The sequence below is a fragment of the Puma concolor genome, chromosome D2 (genome assembly GCF_028749965.1).
Source record: "Puma concolor isolate L17-30 chromosome D2, mPumCon1.1.hap2, whole genome shotgun sequence".
NCBI lineage: Eukaryota > Metazoa > Chordata > Mammalia > Carnivora > Felidae > Puma > Puma concolor.
Window position 1 is genome coordinate 61,595,054 of NC_141677.1, and position 19,624 is coordinate 61,614,677.

At 51.6% G+C, this 19,624-nt stretch overlaps 2 protein-coding genes across 16 annotated transcripts in view; one reads left to right on the plus strand and one right to left on the minus strand.

Moving 5' to 3' along the window:
* Positions 1–531: 531 nt before the first annotated feature.
* On the minus strand, positions 532–11,374 carry PITX3 (paired like homeodomain 3). 2 transcript variants are annotated; one of them, XM_086680723.1, is made up of 5 exons: positions 11,107–11,235; positions 4,180–4,429; positions 2,393–2,522; positions 2,013–2,215; positions 532–1,460 (listed from the first exon to the last, which is right to left on the minus strand). In XM_086680723.1, exons 3-5 carry the CDS (start codon positions 2,508–2,510, stop codon positions 873–875), a joined length of 909 nt encoding a protein of 302 aa, XP_086536849.1. In that variant the 5' UTR covers positions 2,511–2,522; positions 4,180–4,429; positions 11,107–11,235; the 3' UTR covers positions 532–872. The 2 variants fall into 2 exon arrangements, with proteins under 2 accessions (XP_086536849.1, XP_025773949.1); XM_025918164.2 differs by lacking the exon at positions 4,180–4,429 and having other exon boundaries at positions 11,107–11,374.
* Positions 11,375–14,714: 3,340 nt separating this feature from the next.
* GBF1 (golgi brefeldin A resistant guanine nucleotide exchange factor 1) overlaps positions 14,715–19,624 on the plus strand; it is a 121,301-nt gene continuing 116,391 nt past the window's right edge. For 12 of the 14 annotated variants that reach the window (XM_086680709.1, XM_086680708.1, XM_086680712.1 and 9 more), the window contains exon 1: positions 14,715–14,969. The gene's annotated coding sequence lies outside the window, so the exon portion shown is untranslated. Of the gene's footprint in view, positions 14,970–18,056; positions 18,293–19,624 lie in introns of those variants that run through there. The other 2 variants (XM_086680721.1, XM_086680710.1) reach the window with 2 other exon arrangements.

Below are 19,624 nucleotides of genomic sequence, written 5' to 3' on the forward strand. Positions count from 1 at the left end.
ATCACTGGGTGAGGAGACTAAGAAGGTGTGTGGAAGGATGAGAGGCTCACACACAGACACTCAAGAACCCTAGGCCTGGTAGGCACTTAATAAATATCTGTCACAGATCAGAATTTTATTGCTATTAGAGGCCCAAGCCCCTCATAGGAACAGTGAGAAACAGGTGCAGAAAGGCGGAGTAACTTATCTAAGATCATAGGCTTCCTAAGTTGCAGAATTGATTCCTGCCAAGTAAGCGTTGGAGACCAGACCTCCCAGTTATCCGCCATGAGACCACCGGGTGGCGCCGCAGCACCAACTTTGGCCAACGCCAGCCAAGTTGCTGGCCCCTAAGCCACACTCAACAAACGCGCATGCAGGTGCGCTCCGTGGGTCCAGGAATCCCCCAGCTTTTCCATCCTGGTGTTGGGAGCTGAGGGGGTACTGAAGCCCTAGAAGCCCCGGCCCTTCTTTCCTGCACACCCAGCTCTCCTTTAGAAATGGGAGAGCTTGAGGGGAGGGGGCTGAATCGCAACTCTGAATCATCAGGCCTTTGGCAGTCCGCGCACGTTTATTTCATTAATCTTTGAAAATGAGGAGAGGAGTCTGAAGAAGGCGGGGTGGGCCAAGGGTCAGTTGGCCCCTGGGGAACTGGTCCCTTTTCCTGGCCTTAGTCCCAGGGGCGCGGACTGTGTGTAGGGTCCAGTCCACCCCTCAGGGTCGGCGGTGGGGGAAATCTCTCTCCTGAGCCGGCCGCCTCCCCCCGACCCTTCAGCTGCCCCAGCACCCCTCTCAGACCCCGGGGCAGGGGCAAGCCAGTCTAGACGACCCCAGTCCGGGGAGGCTGTGAATTATCGACCCCGCCCTCGGGGATGGTCGACGGACCGGGCCATTCATACGGGCCGTTCCACGGCGTACTGGCACGGACTGAGGTTGGCGGCCGGGGGCGGCCCGGGCACGGCGGGGTAGCTGAAAGAGGCGTGTTGTTTGGCCTTGAGCCTCAGGCTGGCCAGACTCGAGTTACACGGGTCCCGATATACGTAGGGGGAGGAGGCGGCTGCAGCAGCGGCTGCGGCGGCCGAGGCGTAAGGGCAGGATACTGCCCCGGAGGACACTGCGGCCGGAGCCAGCCCGGGGGGCCCCCCGCCCAGGCCCTGCAGGGCCCCGGGCCCTGGCACGGTGCCCGGGGCGGCCGCGGCCGAGGGCACCATGGAGGCGGCGATGGAGCTGGGTGGCGAGAAGACGGGCTGCGATGCCAGAGGCCCCACATTGACCGAGTTGAAGGCGAACGGGAAGGTCTTGGCAGCGAGCGGCGGGCCGAGAGCCTTTGGTGGCCAATTGCCGTACGAGTAGCCGGGGTACACCTCCTCGTAGGGCGGCACCAGCCCCCCGAGCGGCGCGGCGAAGCCGCCCTTGCACAGCTCCGCCTGCTGGCTGCGCTCGCGCTTCCGCCACTTGGCGCGCCGGTTCTTGAACCACACCTGCGGGAGTGCGAGAAAGACTGTCAGAGCAGCAGCCGGGCGGAGGCCCGGGGTCAGCGCGGCTGGCGGCTAGGTCACCGAGACCCGGGTTGGGGCAGGGACAGGGCGGAGGACAAACGAGACGGAAGTGGTTAGAGACGGGATTGGGCAGCCAGGCCGGGGGCAGGGGCAGCGCACCGCGTAAAGGGGCTGAGAACAGTTGTGGGCGGCAAGATTGGGTCAGCGGGGGCATGGTCTGGAGGGTCCTGTAGGATGGGGTCAAGGAGGGGTGAAGAAGAGAACGAGAGACAGTGCCGAAAGAGAAGAAACGCGCGGCCTGGAGCGACAGGGTGGAGTCAGAGCAGAGGCCAGAGGCTGGTTCTAAGGAGGCGGTGCGGGGCAGCAGGCGGAGGTCTCCGCACGTTGGGTGTTGGGCCGAGGGTGGGCAGTCAGGGCAGAGGCACAGGCTGCTGGCTCCAGAGCTACTCGCTGAGCGTCAGGCTAGAGGGAGGCCCGGGCCGGGGACTGGGAGGGGGCGGTGCCGGGAAGGTTGCAGGTCTGAGAGGACCTTACCCGCACGCGGGCCTCAGTGAGGTTGGTCCACACGGCGATCTCTTCGCGCGTACTCATGTCGGGGTAGCGGTTCCTCTGGAAGGTCGCCTCCAGTTCCTGTAGCTGCTGGCTGGTGAAGTGGGTGCGCTGCCGCCGCTGCTTCTTCTTCAGGGAGCCGTCTTCCGGGGAGCCTCCGGGCAGCGAAGCCGAGGCCTTCTCCGAGTCTGGGGGCCGAGATGGGGGCAGGTCACTGGACGCCCAGGCCTGCGCGAACTCTGCGGCTCCCAGACCTCCTCCACCGAGCCTTCACTCCCACCCTGCCTTCCACTCTCAGGTCCCCTCGCCTCCGCAAGAGGGATTGAGCTGCTATCTCCCCTACTCCCAGTAGGGGGTGCGCTCACCGCTGTGCTCTTGGCCCTTGCAGCCGTGTTCTGGGAGTGGCGGGTGGGGAGTGCCCGCATCTGACAGCGAGAGGGCCGGGCTACGGGCCTCCGCCTCGCTGAGCAGGCCGAACTCCATGGAGGGAGGACTCTGGAAAGGAGAGAAGACACAGACCAGGTTGATGGGGCTAACATCTCACAGTTATCCCGTTCCCAGTAGTGTTTCCCCTCAAGTTCACTGTCCCCTTTCTCAGCCACCGATATAAGCTACTCTCGTGTGCGTACCCTAGGATAGAATGGGGAAACAGTAGCCTAAGGGGGAGAAGGTGTATACCCAGAAGTTTCATGCACAGATATGCACACCAAACTGTTTTGTTCACTGATGGGCACCGAAAACTCTGCCTGGTGCACAGTTGCTGTTCAATAGATACTTATCAAGTTAATGAAAACTACACTATTGCACACCACATACTGTATACCACAACCTCAAAAACTTCAGTTCCCTTTCGCATGTATGTCCAGTATCCCCACAAACTCATACATGCCCCTCAGCTAACATGAGACACTACCTGAATCTCTGTTACTCACTCTTCAGTGGGGCAGGTTTGATTCTGAATGAGGCACAATATGTCTCACACAAGGAAAATCACTGCTATTATTTATGAGTACTTACTATTTGCCTTTACTTCATTATCTCCCTTCTCACAAGAATGCATCGATATTAAGTATTATCACCCTTGTTCCAGTGAGGAAACTGAGACTTGAAGCCACCACTAAGGTCACAGAGCTCATACGTGGTGGAACTGGGATCTGAACCAGATCTGGGAAACTCCTCAGCTAATGCTTTTTCTTCATTTGCTTTTTCAAATTGTGTTCCAAACCCCCTCAGGGGCTGGAACTTGGGACTAGCCTCAGGGATAGAGCTCTAGCCTGGCCTGGCTTGGATCTGCTTCAACTAGGGCAGTCTTGCTTTTGCCTGTTTTGTTTATCCTTTCTAGGGAGATAGCATTTGAAGAAAGGGTTCCAGGATCAGAAATAAGTTTGAAAATCCCTGGGCATTCTTGCCTTGTCTGCTTCTGTGCCTACCTGGACACCTATCACACCCTTACCAGTTCTACTCATGCCAGTCTCTACCAGCACTCCCCACCCTCAGCAGTAGATGTGGGCTTCTTAAGGTCATATTCCCACCCTTACTGCCTATCCCAAACCTCTCCTGACTTTGCCCGGGAGACTGCCTGGGTCCCTCTCCAAGTCTCCCCTGCAGGGTCCTGTTTCCTGCTGGCTCTTCCAAGTCCCCTCTGGTGGGATGAGGAGAAAGGAGCACTAGTGAGGTTCAAGAACTCTGGATGCCTCTTAGAGGAGAACCAAAGAAGGCTAGGGACAGAGGAGCAGGATGAAGAGCTAGCTGGGTAGGAGGGGTCCATCTGCCTCCCCATTAACAAGGACTTAATGCAGGCTGTGCAAGGTGGCATTAATGTGGCGGATTAGCCTAGATTGAGATGTGTGTCACTTGGCTGCTCTGAATTTATTAGGAGCCTTTCTCAGGGAGGCACAGATGGGCAGCAGCCTTTATTTGCACATGGTAATGCCCCCATCAACCAGCTGAGAGATGACAGCTGCCCACCCCCCCCTCAAGCGAGATTGGGCATGGGACAGAGGTCAAGGCAGGAGGTTGAAAAGCAGTCCCCATTCTGTCCGCAGGCAGAGGGGTCTAGACCTTGGACCTTTTCCTGGGGTTGGAGAGGTAGGACTAAAGGGGAACCCGGGAAGGAGAGACGTCAGGTTCGGGGTGGGTGTGCTCAGCTTACCTCCCCTTCCAGATCTGCAGTCAGGAATCAGGCTTGGGGCTGCCCCAGTGATGGTCTGATAGAAGGGAAATGCCCTTGGGTGGGGCCTCTGGCAGCCTTGACTGGTAGTTCTTCCCAAATAGCTCAAAAGGCTTAGAACTGGGAGCTGGAAAAGGGGGTGTTCTGAAGTCTCCTTTTACTTCATATCCAAGATGCTCTCGAAATGCAAACCATGCCCCTGACTTCTCCGGAGGCCATGGGAGCAACACCACTGGGAAAAGAGGGATAACTGGGTTCGCCTGAAGGGAAAGCTAAATCCCACAGTGCCATTTGTCCTTCCAGTCTGCTTTGGCTCCAGACTTCCACTATTCCAAACTCCCCTTCCCCCAGCATTCCATACCTGTGTCTTGGTTTCACCCTCTATTGCAGCAGAGGGAGGCAGGGTGAGGAGAGACAAGGGCCAAAGTAAAAGACGAGGCCGAGAAAGCAGACTTCAGGCTGTGTGTTCCCAGAGACAGACAGACACACATGCAGACACACATGGGCCTCCACTCAGACAAAATAAGCACTTGGACTTGGAGCTAGAGGCATACAAACACATACTCTCCCACACATGTGCTCCCACATTCAGGCAGACAGACCCACACCGTCACACAGTCTCCTCTCTCTGTGACAGGGACAGCTGCCTTGGCTGTTTTGGAGCTAGCCGTTACCCTCCCCCCTTCCTGGCCCCTCTGAACCTCAGCTCTCAGTCCCAGGAACTAAGGACTCTATGGGGGAGGAGGAGGCCAAAGGGGCCAGGGGAGTGCTCTATACTCAGTGGTTGCTGGGGGAGAGCCTGTTTGGCTGGGTGGGGAGAAGTCTGAATAAGAGGATGGCTTGGGGGAAGAGGGCAGAAATTGTCCAGCTCCCACCTAGGAAAGTGATTTGGTATAGCCGGAAGAAATTAGGTTTGGAGACAAAGATCTGGGTTCATGTCCTCGCTCCCCAACTTCCTAGCTATGTGTTCTTTACCTCTCTGGACATATTTTTTCCATCTCTAAAAGGGAAAACATAATTCCTTCCCTACCTACCTCTAGTATTGTTATAGGGTTAAAATAAAACTTGATGTAAAAATAAGTGGGGGTAAAACTCTATCCAAGTTGCTTTCCCCTCCCTCCTTACTCATTGAACAGATGTTTATTTGGCACCTCTATGAGCTGGGCACTGAGTAAGGCACTGAGGCTAGAGTGGTAAGATCTCATCCTCACATCTGCCCTTGCTTGAGTTCACCTTCTTAGACCCTGAATCTCCCAGTGAAGAATTTCTCTATTGAATAAAGGTAAGTATGCAGCATTTGAGAGTGGAATGCAAAGGTGTATTGTGAATACTCTACCCTACACATAAGGGAGGGCCCAGTCAATAAGGTAACAACAAAATGGACAGAATAACCCAAGCTAAGAGGCACTTTGGGGATCAGGGACTGGTGAAAGAAAGAAGGAAGCTTTCAGGCTCTTGACTGGGGTAGTAACAGTGGGAAGGGCGTGATGAGGCTGAGAAGGGCCTTGCCTGTGAAACTGAAAAGGCAAGAACACCACAGTCAGGCAGGCAACAGGGAGATAAAGGGTGGGGGCACAGGCCTCTAGCTGACTCGTGGCTGGGTGGGCTAGCCAGGCAGAGGCGGGGGGCGCCAAGCTGTTGTCTGAGCTGGAGACAGGCTGGCTGAGGATTAAGCTCCCCCAAACTGTTGGAGGTCAGGAAGCTGGGGAGTTGGGACTGAGGCCAGGGGCTTCGCCTCACTCAGTGGACAGGGACAAGCAGTAAGTCTGGAAGCTGCAGGATTGGTTGACGCTGGTAGGAAATACCAGGCAGGGCCAAAGAGAGTCAGGATATAACGGTGGTGCTGAGTCCAGTTCTGGGAGGGGCTGCCTGTCCCCCATCCAGCCTTCCTGACACACCCTGCTGGGGATGCACGGGCAAGGCTCCGTGGGGTCAGGGTGACAATCCTAGCCCAGGGAAGAAGAAAGGGCCTGCAGGCGCACTCTGATTCTGAGGTACAGGCTGCCTACATGGAATTACAGGAAGCCTATCATGGACTGCAGCAAGAACAAAATATTCAAGGTATATTAAGATGGAGAGCAGAGGTCATCACAGGCCAGAGAGTTCACAGTAGGGAGGCCATGGCTTCCAAGAGACCCAAGCTCATGGCAAGAAGGCAAATGCCATGTGTGCCCACTTTTGTCCTGACGCCAACGGGAGAAACCAGGACTACAGCCAGAGGGCTCCCAAGTAGTTGAAATAATAATGCCTAAGCAGAAGGTATACCCTAGAACTGAGATGGGAGAAAACCACTAAATGAAGAGGAAGATGGAGGGGATAGAGTTGGGGTGCTGTGGCTCTGCTCAGCAAATAGCAGGTTGGCAATAGAGTATAAACCAGGGCCCTTAACTAGCATGGAGCCCACCTAGAAACCTGGATCTGAAGTGAGGCCCTTAAGTTCATCAGGGATGCTGAACACCCAAACCGTCTGGTTTGCCGAACTGCGGTGAGCAAATGGGAGCAAACGAAGACAGCTGTAGATGAGTCTCACAGCCCCACGAAGAAACCCTAAGACTCAAGTGGAGGCAGCAATGATTTGATGTGGTTAATTTATCAAGGGGTAAGTTAAGGATCAGAGAAATGGGCCCCCACACCCACTCTTCCCCTTTCTTCTTTCCTTCAGCAAATGTTAGGTGCTAAGACAAATCCCTAAGAATGGTAAGGCACAGAGCCTAACTTCTAGGAGCCTGTACAGTCTGGGGAGGCAAACAGGATGGACGACGATAGGCTGAATGGGACTAATATTCACATTGTGGGGGATCAAAGAGATGGAATCCCATGTAAGGTATCAGGTTTTGGGGCTCAGAGAAGGTAGCACATGGCAGAGCTGGGAACTGGGGAGGTAAAGGAGCAGAGGCTTCTAAATAACACAGCAGGATTAGGAATGAGCTGGCAGGTTCAGAGGACAACAGGCAGCCTAATGTGGCCAGGGTCTCAGTGTGGGCCATGGGAGATCATCAGAGAAAAACAGGTCGGGGGGACTCCAATGAAGGACAAGGGATGGTGCTTCAGGTTTGATAGAGTCTAGGCTAGAGCATCTCCAGCATTTCCATCAAAAACCCCTAAGACCAGTAAGAGAGAACATGACTCTGGGAAACTGGGAGCACAACCTCAAACATCTGCCACCAATATGGAACTTCTTTGAGATCTCCAACCTTATGGTAAAAATTGAAGCAAATTCTGCATTCTGTTCCATACTTAAATTATATTTGTCTTAATATAAAATAATGTTTTCTCTCCAAATCTCCACGTGACATCTTCAAGAGACATCACACAGCAGGAAGATGGGCCATGTTTATCTTGCAGCGTCATGCCCCTTCCACTCCTGTCCTGCCCTCTCCCCCCATCCCCCCTTTTGAGAAGCAGTGCTCCAAGCAATGGGAGTCACTGGAAGCTTGCAGGCAGGGGAGAGACATAAGAGCAGCATCTCTGAGACCTTTATTTGGCTGTGGTGAACAGAATGGATTGAGCAGGGGAAAGGTGGGAAAGGGGGCACTTAACTAAAGTGTAAAGAAGGCCCCAGGGAGGACAATGGAAAAGGAGTGGACAGAGTTTTGAAAGCAGCTCTCACTTACCCCACTGCCTTTCTGTCCCTATCACTCTCCTCATGGGTCCCTGGTCCATGACCATGGACTAGACACTCCAGATGATCCCAAAGCTCAGGACCTAATGGATCTTTCAGGTTAGCTTCCTTCTTCCTCCCCACCCTCTAGGACTCATCATTTAGAATGAATGGAGAAAAAAAGATTTGGGTGGCTCTGTCCGTTTCTCATGCCTATCCCCAGCTCAGTTCCAGCCTGCTCCCCTCTGCCCTCCTGGATCTGGGTCCTGGACTCATATTCACAGCCTTGAAGAGGAGGCAGGCAGGGATCGGATCAGATTAGTGGAAGAGTTAAGCATTTGTGGAGCTCCCTAGAACTCTTCTTGGAGAGGAGCAGGGGTAAATGGCAGGCAGCAGAAGCTTGGGATAGGGTGTTCCATCTGTCATTGAGAATCTTCCTGTGACTGGATCAGATGCTACCAGGCTGCTCTAGGACTTGAGACCCCATCCTTCCAAACAAAGATTCTGTGGTTACAGGGGACCTACAGTTTGGGCATAATAATAGCAATAATGCTTCTTATTTCTGTTGTGCTTCTCCATTTGCAAAGGGCTTTCAAATACATGATTTCATAGAACTCTTAAAACCACCTTGAGTGTCAGGAATGTGCATTCTCATTTCACCTCTAAGATGAATTTGTACAAGGTTACACAGATTGAAGAGATTTGAATCCAGTTCTCCTAAAACCAGAGTCTGAGTTCTTTCCACACCTTGCTCCCTCCGCTCCAGCAACCATTTGTGGCTCTGACATGCACTGATCCTCTCAAGCCCTGAAGGATTCCATTTCTACTTCCTGCCTCTACCTCCTTTCTGGAAATGAGCTTTGGAAGTTTGCTGCCCACTGTGTGCCAAGGAACATTTTCCTATTCATCCTGAGCTTGCATCACTCCGGTTCTATGAGGCCCCCTCATCTCCCATTTCAGGATTTGGGGAGCAAACAAATCTTCTGCTTATCTAGGCCTTTCATTATTTGTGGATTTCCATCCTATTTCACCTTCCAGAGGCCTAAACTTTGAAGTTTGCTCTCTCTAGCAGCCCCTTGCTCCCCATTCTGTGAATCATTCTCTGATCCTTCTCTAGGTCCATGACATTCTCCATAAGAGCCAGTGACCAGGCATGCACTCAACTACATGGTTTTATGAAAGGATGGGAGAAAGTTCTATTTTTTGTTTCCACTCGTCTTCATTATAATGGTATTGCTTTTTGGCCTTTTTGGCAAATGCAGAACTTTAGGCTAAGGTCTTCAGGGAACCATCTCTAATGCCTTCCCTATTCCTTTCCTGACTTTGAAAATGAAATGCCTTTCATTTCACCCATATTTTCAGTGATTTTTCACAGGTGATGGGAGCACAAGCCCCTGAAAAAGGTATCAGAATATGGTGGGAGTAATTGGGGTGTTTCTTTATATTTATCAAAAGCGGGCAAGGGATAAAAAAAAGGTTGAGAAACAATGGTCTAGCCAGTGATAAGCAAACTTTAAAATTGAGGAATGAAGGTGGTAGTGTGGGGCGTATATATTATATGTCATTCATGGGTGGTGGGTGAGAGAGGTTGAGAACCACTTGTTTAGGCTACTCATTGCTAAACACATCGCTTTGCACCTATCCCATGAAAACTCAGTCCCTAGATGGCTTGCTCTGCTGACTTACACAGACAGGGAAAGTTCTGTCTTCTCTGTTCCCTTTAGCTTAACTAGGCTCTGGTTAAAGAGTTGGGGGTCAGGGTGGGTGATCACTGTATGGGTCCAAAGGAATTAAGGCCCTTCCCCAACTGCAGATAAAACAAAAGCGACAGTTGGGTGGGCCTGAGACATCCTTCCCCACCAGACTCGGAGGGCCATATAGGCCCCATGTTGACCCCAGAGTCTGCATTCCTTCCTTCTTCCTCTCAGCCACCAGGGTGCTGTTGGGATTGGTGGGGCTGAGAGAGCCAAAAGGGAGACAAAACCACAGAGTTTGCTTTGCTAAAGGGCTGCAGTTTTCTCTTCAGGCCTGGGCTTCTGCCCCTTGCAGGGAAGGAGTCTTTAGCCTGCTGACACCCAGGTAGGAAGCTGGGGCTGTCTGGTCAGCTGTATTGGAATTAGGAGTTGACTCTGAGTTTGTGAGGGAACTGAAGCTGTCAGGGGGGCTTGTGCCGACTCCTCCTCACCCTCCTATTGCCCTTTGTGGTTCATTTTTTCCTTTCCTGGTCTAGCAATCCCACCATTGTCTTTCTCTCCTCAAATTTGGATTCTAGAAGTGCGGGGGGATGATACTCAGATCTAGTCTGGGTTGGAGAGGGAAGGTCCCCCAGCGCCACTCCACTCCAAGGCCAGGCCTTTGCTCTCACTCCCTGCTCCCTGTCCCCCTCCCCGCCTCCGCAGCCCCTAGGGGCAGAAACTAGTTTGCGAAGTGTGAGCTGGGATTTGAGGCGACCCACCACAGCGAACCCCACTGCACATGCAGCAGCTGAGCAAGGCGCGGCCGGGTAGATGGACATGCCACTCGGCCAGGGACATTCTGTCCGCCCCTGCCGGACACAGTGCCTGCTCCGGAGAGACCCACCTCGCCTCCCCGGACATTCTGTCCGCTCCGAGCCGCGCGCGCGGCGGACATTCCGTCCAATTCCATGTGGCTCCAGGCCGTAGCCCATCCGGGCCGTGACACCCCAAGCCCGACACGCCAGACCCGCCGGCTAGTCGCTCGGGCTGCCCAGCTTCGGCCCTGCCACCCGCACAGCGGCCATCTGACCCAGTCGCAGCCAGGCTCTCACAACACGGCTCCTATCCCGACTGCGAAGTGGCTGGGAAGAGAAGCGTGTGCGACCAGACTCACTCCTGCTCCCAGCCCCTCAAGTCTGATCCCTGGGAGAGGGGCGTCCGGAGCCGTCAGCTGCCCCCACGCTGCGCGGCCGCCTCCAGCTCCCCCCGCTGGCCAGGGCCTCGGCAACCCTGTTTGCTCCCTGACCGCCTGCCCCGCGCCCCCGAATTCCAGGGCTCTTTCTGGTAATGATTTCCCGACTCCCTGCTTCGCGGAGCTCCGGTCCGGGCTTCTTGTCTCCGGCTTCCCTCCGGATCCCGAGTCTCCCTCTTCTCTGTCCCCCGAGTCCTGACGCTGAGTTTCCCTTTTCCTAAGTCCTGGCCCCGAGTCTACAGTACGCCCTCCCAGTCTAGACCCGTTCCCCAGGCACCGTTCCCCAGTTCAGCCACCCAGGTCCTGTTCTAGGGTTCCTGAAGTTAGGCCGTGGCCCCTCGGCCTCATGAGCCCCTCTCCCCGCATGGTCAAGCACTCACAGTGAGTCCCGCAGCAGGCAGACTCGCGGCGGCGGCGGCGGCGGCGGCGGTGGCGGCAGTCTGGAGGGCAGGCACGGGCCAGGGGCCGGGCACCCGGCCGGGGCGGGGGCCACCCCCCTGTGCCCGGACCGCCGCTCGGCTCCGGCGCTCCCGGACTCGCTGAGGGAGAGAGTGAGCCTCGCGGCTGACTGCCACCCCCCGCCGGCTCCCATTCACTTTATGGCAGCCCAGGGCGCCCCCAGCCCGCGGCTGCTAGCCTCGCGCTTCGGGCCCCGCCCCCTTCCAGCTGCGCCTCCCGGGCTCCACCCTTTCCAGCTGTGAATTTTCAGGCCCCGCCTTCGGGGGAGGGATCGGGCCGGCGCACCGCCAAGAAGCCCGCCCCCTGGCCAATCGGAGGCACTCCTCAGCATCTGGGCCACGCCCTTCCCCACGTGGCTGAAACCTCGCTGAGCCAGAACATTTTGGCAGAGCCAAGCGGGCGAGAGTAAAGTGGGGCCGGTGGCCCCGCGGAGTCGGGGCCCGCCGGCGGCGAAGTGGGGCCAGGCCGCTACTCTGAGCAATGTACAGTGGTGCCGGGGAATTGTACAGTGCAGCCGGGGCGCCAGGTGGGAGGGCGCACGGGCCGGGAGAGGCCACCGGGTTTCAGCGCTTGGTTGTCGCTCAAGTTTCGCTGATTTTCTCCACTTGTCGCTGTCTGTCTCCGCGCTTTTGTCTCTGCTCCAGTACTCCCATGTCTTGCCTTTCCTTCCTCTCCTTTCTCCTCCGCTGCTTTGCTCTTGCTGTTTGCCCCTCTCCTCCCTCCTCTGCCCCTTTGAAAGACTAATTTATCTTTCTCTGTGCTATTTTTCTTTACATCTTTCTTTTCTTCCTCTTCTCAGCTATCTCCTGTCCTGTCCCCCCACCTCTCCTCTTCTCCAAGTAAGGTGGCTTCGTTAAGAAAGCAGGGTTTGGAATGAGGCAAACCAAGGTGTCATTCTAACCCTGACACCACCACCGAGTGTCCTTGGGCAAGTAACTTATCTACTACCCGCCTACTCCCGCCTACCCCTCAGAATTAAAGGAGGCTCTCACTGTAAGTCAGGGCCTGGGTGGTTCACCTGTTAGTCTACACCCTTGGCTTGCCCAGGCTATGTTCTCACAGGCTTGACAGGGCTAGCTTCTCCCAGGGTGATACCAGGTTCATCCTGTGGGCAAGATGTGGCCTTGATGCTTGCTAGATAGGGAGTTGCAAGGGACAGGACTGATGTGCCAAAGAACATGTGGAGTGAGGCTGGGTTGCTTGGGTGCCCCTGAGGGCCCTAGGCCTTATCATACAGTATGATCCTAAAATAAATCTGACCAGTCATGTCTCTGCCTAAAACTCTGCAATAGCTCCTGATTGTTAAGACAAAGGCTAAGCTCCCTAGTTTGGCATACAAGACTTTCAGGACCCGACCCTGCCTCCCCCTCCCACCCCACCCCAGTGCAAAAGGGTGTTTTTATTAAAGCATGGGGACAGGACCCATGGGCAGGAAGAGCTGCTTGGACCTGACCTTGTCTAAATCTCCAATCTCCTAGTGGTTTCCTGCACACCTCTGGCCTTTCTTCGGACAGTAACATATTCCCAGCCTTCATCTTGCCAACTCCTACTCATCTTCCTAAGCTCCAATCAGGTCTCATTTTCTCAGAGAAAATGGGTTCCTTAAATACCCAGGGTATAGCTAGATGTCTAGCTTCATGCTCCCACAACCCTGTTACACACACTCTCTATTACTCCACCCACCATACTGAAGAGATCAGCTTATGTGAAGTCCTCTATGATGGTAAGCTTTAGGAGGTCAAGTACCATGTCTTCTTCATATTTCTATTCCTAGGCATTATGTAGAACTCAATACTGAAATCTAAGAGGGAGATATTCTGCCTGGTAAGATGATGGATATTGTCATCTTTCCCCCCCTCATTTCTAACACACTCCCATTCATGCATTTAGGTTGATTAATTGTTGGAAGTATATGGGAGCAGAGATGAGGAGAGTAGGGAGTTTTGGTGTACTTAGGATTTTCCAGTTGGCTCTCCAGGACCTCTCAACCTGAGACAGGCCCAGAAGACCGAATCCCAGGTTTCAAATGAAAGTGGAAATGGCTCAGGTACTGTGGAAAGAGGTGATACGGTGGTTCTGTCTTCTTCCTCTAACTCTCTTTGGGTGAAAGAGGCAAGATCCTCAAGTTGGACCCAGAGTTCAGAAGCCTGGTCTGCAGGTGCAGGAAGCTGTTGAGGAGTTCTCAGGTCTGATGTTCAATCTTGTGGTGTCTTCAAATTAGAGGAATCTAGAGCATTCCCACATTCCTGTGGGGTTAGGTATGGAGTTTCTCTGGATTCGGGTCATCCATAAATGGGGAGAAAGTTGGTATCTTTTCCCACTGCCTCGGTAGTCTCTTCAAGTCTGCTGGGACACCTGGGCTCTGTTCCAGCAGACAGTCTGAGAATTACACCATTCAATCAGCAAGGAGAAAACTCATCCCCTTGTCTTCTTCCTACACACTCTCACTTCTAGGTAATTCTAAATATCCCGGCAACCTCTATCATCTCTTGCAAGGGGAGAGGCAGCTGGAGGTAGAAGAGTGAAGATTGGGGTGGGCATCTAGTCCTTGGGCCTCTTAGCATTTCCAAGGCAAACAGGAAAGGTTTTAGTTTCTTGGCCCCGGGTGATGTTGACTAGCCCTCATGATTAGATTTTTTTCAGGTAGGTAAGTAGTGTCCAGTGCTTAGTATGAAGAGGAGAGTTGGAAGTACAACCCGATAGTCTAAGGCATAAGAAGTAGTGAGAGGCAGTGAAAAGGGAAGCTGGACTGAAGGTGGGGACACCTGGGTTTGTCTCTCTGCTCTGCATTAATTAGGTACGTGAACGTGGGGGCCATCTTTCCACCCTGGGACGCGTTTTACAGAGACCTGAATTAGATATCCAAGATTCCTGCTCCCTCTCATTTTCTCTCTTTCTGAATGATAGGAATGCGGCACAAGATGCAGAAACAGAGTTGTAATGGGACAGACACCCGTATGAGAAGCCAAACAGGGCAGGCAGGCGGGAGGGTGGGGAGGTTCCAATGGATTATGGGACTGGTTTTAGGATGGAAAGAACCCAGAGCTGCCTCGAAAGGAAGTGAGTGATCCCTCAAAGGGCAAGATATTGGCCTAGATAACTTTTGTTAGGGGGTGGCCGGGGTGGGCAGGGGAGGGAAGTGGAGGGCAGTAAGGTCGCCCGCTCAGGCTCTCAAAACGGACCCCGCCCCCTTTCCAGCAAATCGTAACTTTCCTCCCCATAATGCCCAGCAGCCACTGCTAAGCGGCACACTGCAACCAAACCTACCAAGCTCCACCTCTCCACCCGCCCAGCACAATTTTTAATTTTTATTGGCTCTTTTAACTGTCACTCAGAGAGTCCTCGTATCCGTTGGTTGTCCCCTACCTACCCTTTTCTTTCCCTTGTAATCTCGCCTCTTTAGGTAGTACCCGCCTCCCTAAGCTAATTTTCTCTTTCTATTGGGTAGCTGGAATGCCACTTCTCACGATACAATGCTATGATTGGCTGTAAACAGCAGGGCTCGCGCAGTTACCAGGCAGCGGGCTAGACTGAGGCTAGTTACCACGTCAGAGAGCTGACAGGGAAGGTAGCCGGCTCCACCGCCCGTTCCGGCCGACTCTTTCTGGCCGTCTGTGCGCTCCCTGACTTCGGCCTCAACTTCCAGGAAACAGGCTCCTTCCCTTCTCCCATCTGCCACCAGAGCCGGGAGAGCCGCTTAAAGACGCCTTCGGGGCCCGGGCTGGACATGAGCAGCGGCTGCGGGTCCTGGGACTAGGCCCCGCCATTTTGGATCCGCTGACAGGTCAGCGAAGTCTCTTAGAGTTTCAGTGTCGTAAAGGCCGCCTTGACATCGCCACAGGGAATGAGGGGAGGAGGGCCCTTAAATTGGACGAGCCGGGTGGGTTAAGGACGCAGACGCAATAATAAGTCGGGGAGAGATTGTTGTGGGAGGGAACTGGAAGGCATGCAGGGGGCAAAGGTCAGGCCCCCGCGGCTGGAGGGGCAACTTCGGCTCTGACTTCTGATCCCTTTCGGGTGTCCGAATCTTTCTTTTTGTGTTCTCAGGCTTAATCTAGTCTTCAGCTTCCCTCTTCTCGAGCTTTCTGCATCCCAAAGAGCCCAGTCCTCAAAACCTGAAAGCAAACCTAAAGAACACTGTATGTACTTTTTAAGATGGATTTTTAGACCTTAGGTATGAGAGTCTCTGCAGATCCTGTACAGCGTCCACTTCTGTTTGACTGCCTCATTAATACAGCTGACTGCTTTTTAAATCCTGGATGATGAACTAGTGCAGCCTAGACTCAGGTAGTGAGAAGAAGTGTGGAAGGATTGAGGTCAGTCTTAGGAGACTGGGACTAAGAGAAGACTGCTCTTCTAGGGCAGCTCAGCTGCCAGTCTGCGTCTATATGTAAACCCTGGACTTACCTTCTGAGCCTGTTCTTCCTTTACATGATTGTTTACAGATATTCTCTTCTGGTGTATGTTTTCAGTTGGCATTTACCCCAGGGTCTTCAATTCATTTGGCCTAAAGAGATGTTCATTCACAAGGAAGCCACTCTATTATGGCATATTTGGCTGAGAACAGAGAAGGATTTGAATATTGGTGGTTTGGTACTGTTGGCCTATTATTTTTAGTGGGTAAAAGAGTCATGAAAGATGTTCAGCTAATTTAAAAGTTCAGCAGAGTGAACGATGGAGCATAACTCCAAGGAGTAGTTTATGGCGCTGTGGTAACTTTCAATAAACTTCTGTATTGTAAAACTGTAAAAGCCCCCAGAGGTAAAGAGTGTCTTCAGAAATGAGGAATAGTGTAAGTAGTGTTTTTTAATGCATAACATAGAAAATTTTATGCCTTTAATTCAGGTACACAAGGCAGTTCTCTGGGCCCTGTGGGGGATACAAATAGAAAGGTCTGTTTTGGGATTGTTCTGTTTAACTTACATACTTTTTTTTTTTTTTCAACGTTTTTTTTAATTTAATTTTGGGACAGAGAGAGAGCATGAACGGAGGAGGGACAGAGAGAGAGGGAGACACAGAATCGGAAACAGGCTCCAGGCTCCGAGCCATCAGCCCAGAGCCTGACGCGGGGCTCGAACTCACGGACCGCGAGATCGTGACCTGGCTGAAGTCGGACGCTTAACCGACTGCGCCACCCAGGCGCCCCTGACTTACATACTTCTTAAAAGCAGTAGCATATATGTGCAATGGCCTAGGTAGAGCATGAAGTGGGAATGAGCAGTATCAACCTAATGCCTTTCAGAAAGTAATGGACACTTCATAAATGTTATCTTTACCTAGGATTAGTTTTAGTATGTGATCCTGACTTGTGGCCTGGTTCTGGCTCTGGCAGTCAGGACTTTGCATGGTGAAGTAGTGACAAGGAGCATCAAAACCTCCTTGTGTTAGAAGGAAAAACTATGTAGGATCTATAGTGACTAAACTCAGTTTCTTCCTACCTAATACCCTCTGCCCTTCTGAAGCGTGTGTGTGTGTGTGTGTGTGTGTGTGTGTGTGTGTGTGTTGGTGTGGGACAGTATTTATTGTTTGTATTTATCGATTTAAAATAAGTGGGATGGAAATGGTCCAGGAAATAGTTTGTGTTTTAACTTGCTGATCTAAGTTGCAGAATTAAAAAAAAAAAAAAAAAAGTGGCTTTATGAAATGACATAGCCTAGGAAGTATCCGGTTTGATGAGCCTGCCTTGCTCACCTGGGTTGATAGGCCCTGTTGAGCCCTGTTGAGTTGATATGCTTTGCATAATAAGCAATCCAGTCTTTGATTAGATAGTGTGACCAATCCAGCATCTTTTCACTTGGGCCTGGAAGTATCTCAGGCTTCAAAGATTTTCCCTTTCTTTACCAAAATGTCATTTTCCAGATAGTAATAGTTTTTGCTTCCAACCCTCATCTCAAATCAAAAACTTTGTTCTTCTTTTGTATGTCAGCCATACTTCAATTAAAAAAAAAAAAAAAAGAGGGGCGCCTGGATGCCTCAGTCAGTTGGCATCTGACTTCAGCTCAGGTCATGATCTCACCGTTCATGAGTTCGAGCCCTGCGTCAGGCTCTGTGCTGACAGCTCAGAGCCTGGAGCCTGCTTCGGATTCTGTGTCTCCCTGTCTCTCTGTCCCTCCCCACCTCTCTCTCTCTCTCTCTCTCTCTCTCTCTTCTCTCTCAGTAATAAATAAACATTAAAAAAACTTAAAAAAAAAGAAAGAAAAGAAAATTTGTTCTTCCTTCAAGACTTGAGCTTCATTTCAAAAGTGGCTGTAGACAGTGATGTCTACTCTTTTTTTTTTTTTTTAATGTTTATTTATTTCTGAGACAGAGAGAAAGCATGAGTCAGGGAGGGGCAGAGAGAGAGGGAGACACAGAATCCGAAGCAGGCTTCAGGCTCCGAGCTGTCAGCACAGAGCCCAACGTGGGGCTCGAACACACAGACGACGAGATCATGACCTGAGCCGAAGTCGGACGCTCAACCGACTGAGCCACTCAGGCGCCCCCAGTGATGTCTAATCTTGAGATTGATGCTCATTGACTCAGTAAGAGCTCAGGTTGTAGGCACATATCATGAGTAGCTGGGTACCAATCCCAGTTGAACTTGAAGTTCTCAGTGTTCCAGAATGAAGGATGATTGCCACTTTTAGATACTAACTTCATTGATAGGGTACTTAAGACTGGCTAGTATGAGCAGCTAGAGAGGAAAAAGACACAGCTCCTGCTTTTGAGAAGACTCACTGTATTTATACAGCATTCACTGGAAGGATCATCCTAGCCTTTGTTTGCCATTTCTATTGATTGATCACAGTCTGCTCCTGTGGTTCAGTGTGACTAATTAGAATAATTCTGCTGTTGGGATAATGGTGGAGTCGAGTTGAAGGGAGAAGGGGAGGTTTTACTGTCAGGCTAGAAGGGCTTGTGTAAATGTAATTGGCAGCTGTTTAGCTTTTATTGTTCTTTTTCTATATTTCAGTATGTTCAACAGCAATTGTTTAATTAAATGAAAATACAATAAAGCAGTATGGTGATTTGGAGCCCCAGTCAGAGTGGAAGTAATCATGGAAGTAGTGATTGGTTGCCATCACATAAAGCAAGGATTACAAGCTTAAATGCCTGAGTTTTAGGCAGGTAATGTAAATGAGTAAAGTAAGCCACATACGAATATATAAGGGTGTAGTGGGGACTGTAGTGTACTGGAATGTGGGCACAATGTGACCAGTCTTGGTGTTTTTCAGGAGAAACTTGAAATTCAGATCATTGTGTTTTAAACTCTTGGCAACTAGTTATAAAGTGTTTGAAAACCTTTTTGCAGGCAGAACAAAGTATGTCTGTGGTCTGGATTTTATCCATCATCAGTGGATGATGACCCCTGATACACAAGATAGGCATGCCTTATGAGACTTAATCACTGCAGTTCTCTATGTATAATCACACAGACTAACTTTTTATCTTTGTCCTACTCTGCAAACTGTTACCCTTAATTTTCACCTTGGGTGCTCTGCATGGTTAACAGATGAGTGAAAGAGAGGAGCATTGTTTCATTTTTTATCTCTAGGCTGATAGAAGGGACATCTTTGGACATATCTTAGTGGTTCACCTTGCATATAGTTCTTGGGATAGACTCAGGATCTCCGTAGAGGGAGGTGTCATGGCAGAGCTGAAGTACACTGGACACCTGATTATTGGGTTTGGGAGGATTTTCCAGTTGTGGCCTGTCAGGGCACCAACTCTTCCTAGTTTGACTTACACTTACCTCTCCACCCTTGGGATAAATTTCTTGAGCCCAGTAAGTTGTTTACTAATTCAGTAATTCTTGGACGCTCTCTGCTTTATTAGCACAGAACTATGATATATATGGTCCTTGGCCAGCTCTGGGAATCTTACAAGCTGTATCTTTAGTGCTTTTCTGGAATGTTTGAGAGACTAAGTAAAAATAAACCTTGGAAGGGCCAGTTGAGGGTCATTTAGTTTTTACCCTCTCAGAAAGTCCATCAGTTTTCTTGGTTTGCACAGCTCTGTATTAGACATCAAAGCACCATGAAACAGTCTTTGCTTTTTGAGAATGTAATTTTTTTTTTCCTTTAGAGAGAATGGATGGGGGGTGGGGAGAGGGGTAGAGGGACAGAGGGAGAGGGAGAGGGAGGGAGAGAATCTCAACCAGGTTCCACACTCAGTGTTGAGCCCAATGCGGGGCTCAATCCCATGACCCTGGGATCATGACCTAAGCCAAAATCAAGAGTCAGATGCTTCACCAACTGAGGCACCCAGGTACCCTGAGAATTTAATTTCTTTTTTTTTTTTTAATTTTTTTTTTTAACATTTATTTATTTTTGAGAGAGAGAGAGAGACAGAGCATGAATGGGGGGAGGGCCAGAGAGAGAGGGAGACACAGAATCTGAAGCAGGCTCCAGGCTCTGAGCTGTCAGCACAGAGCCTGATGCGGGGCTCGAACTCACGGAC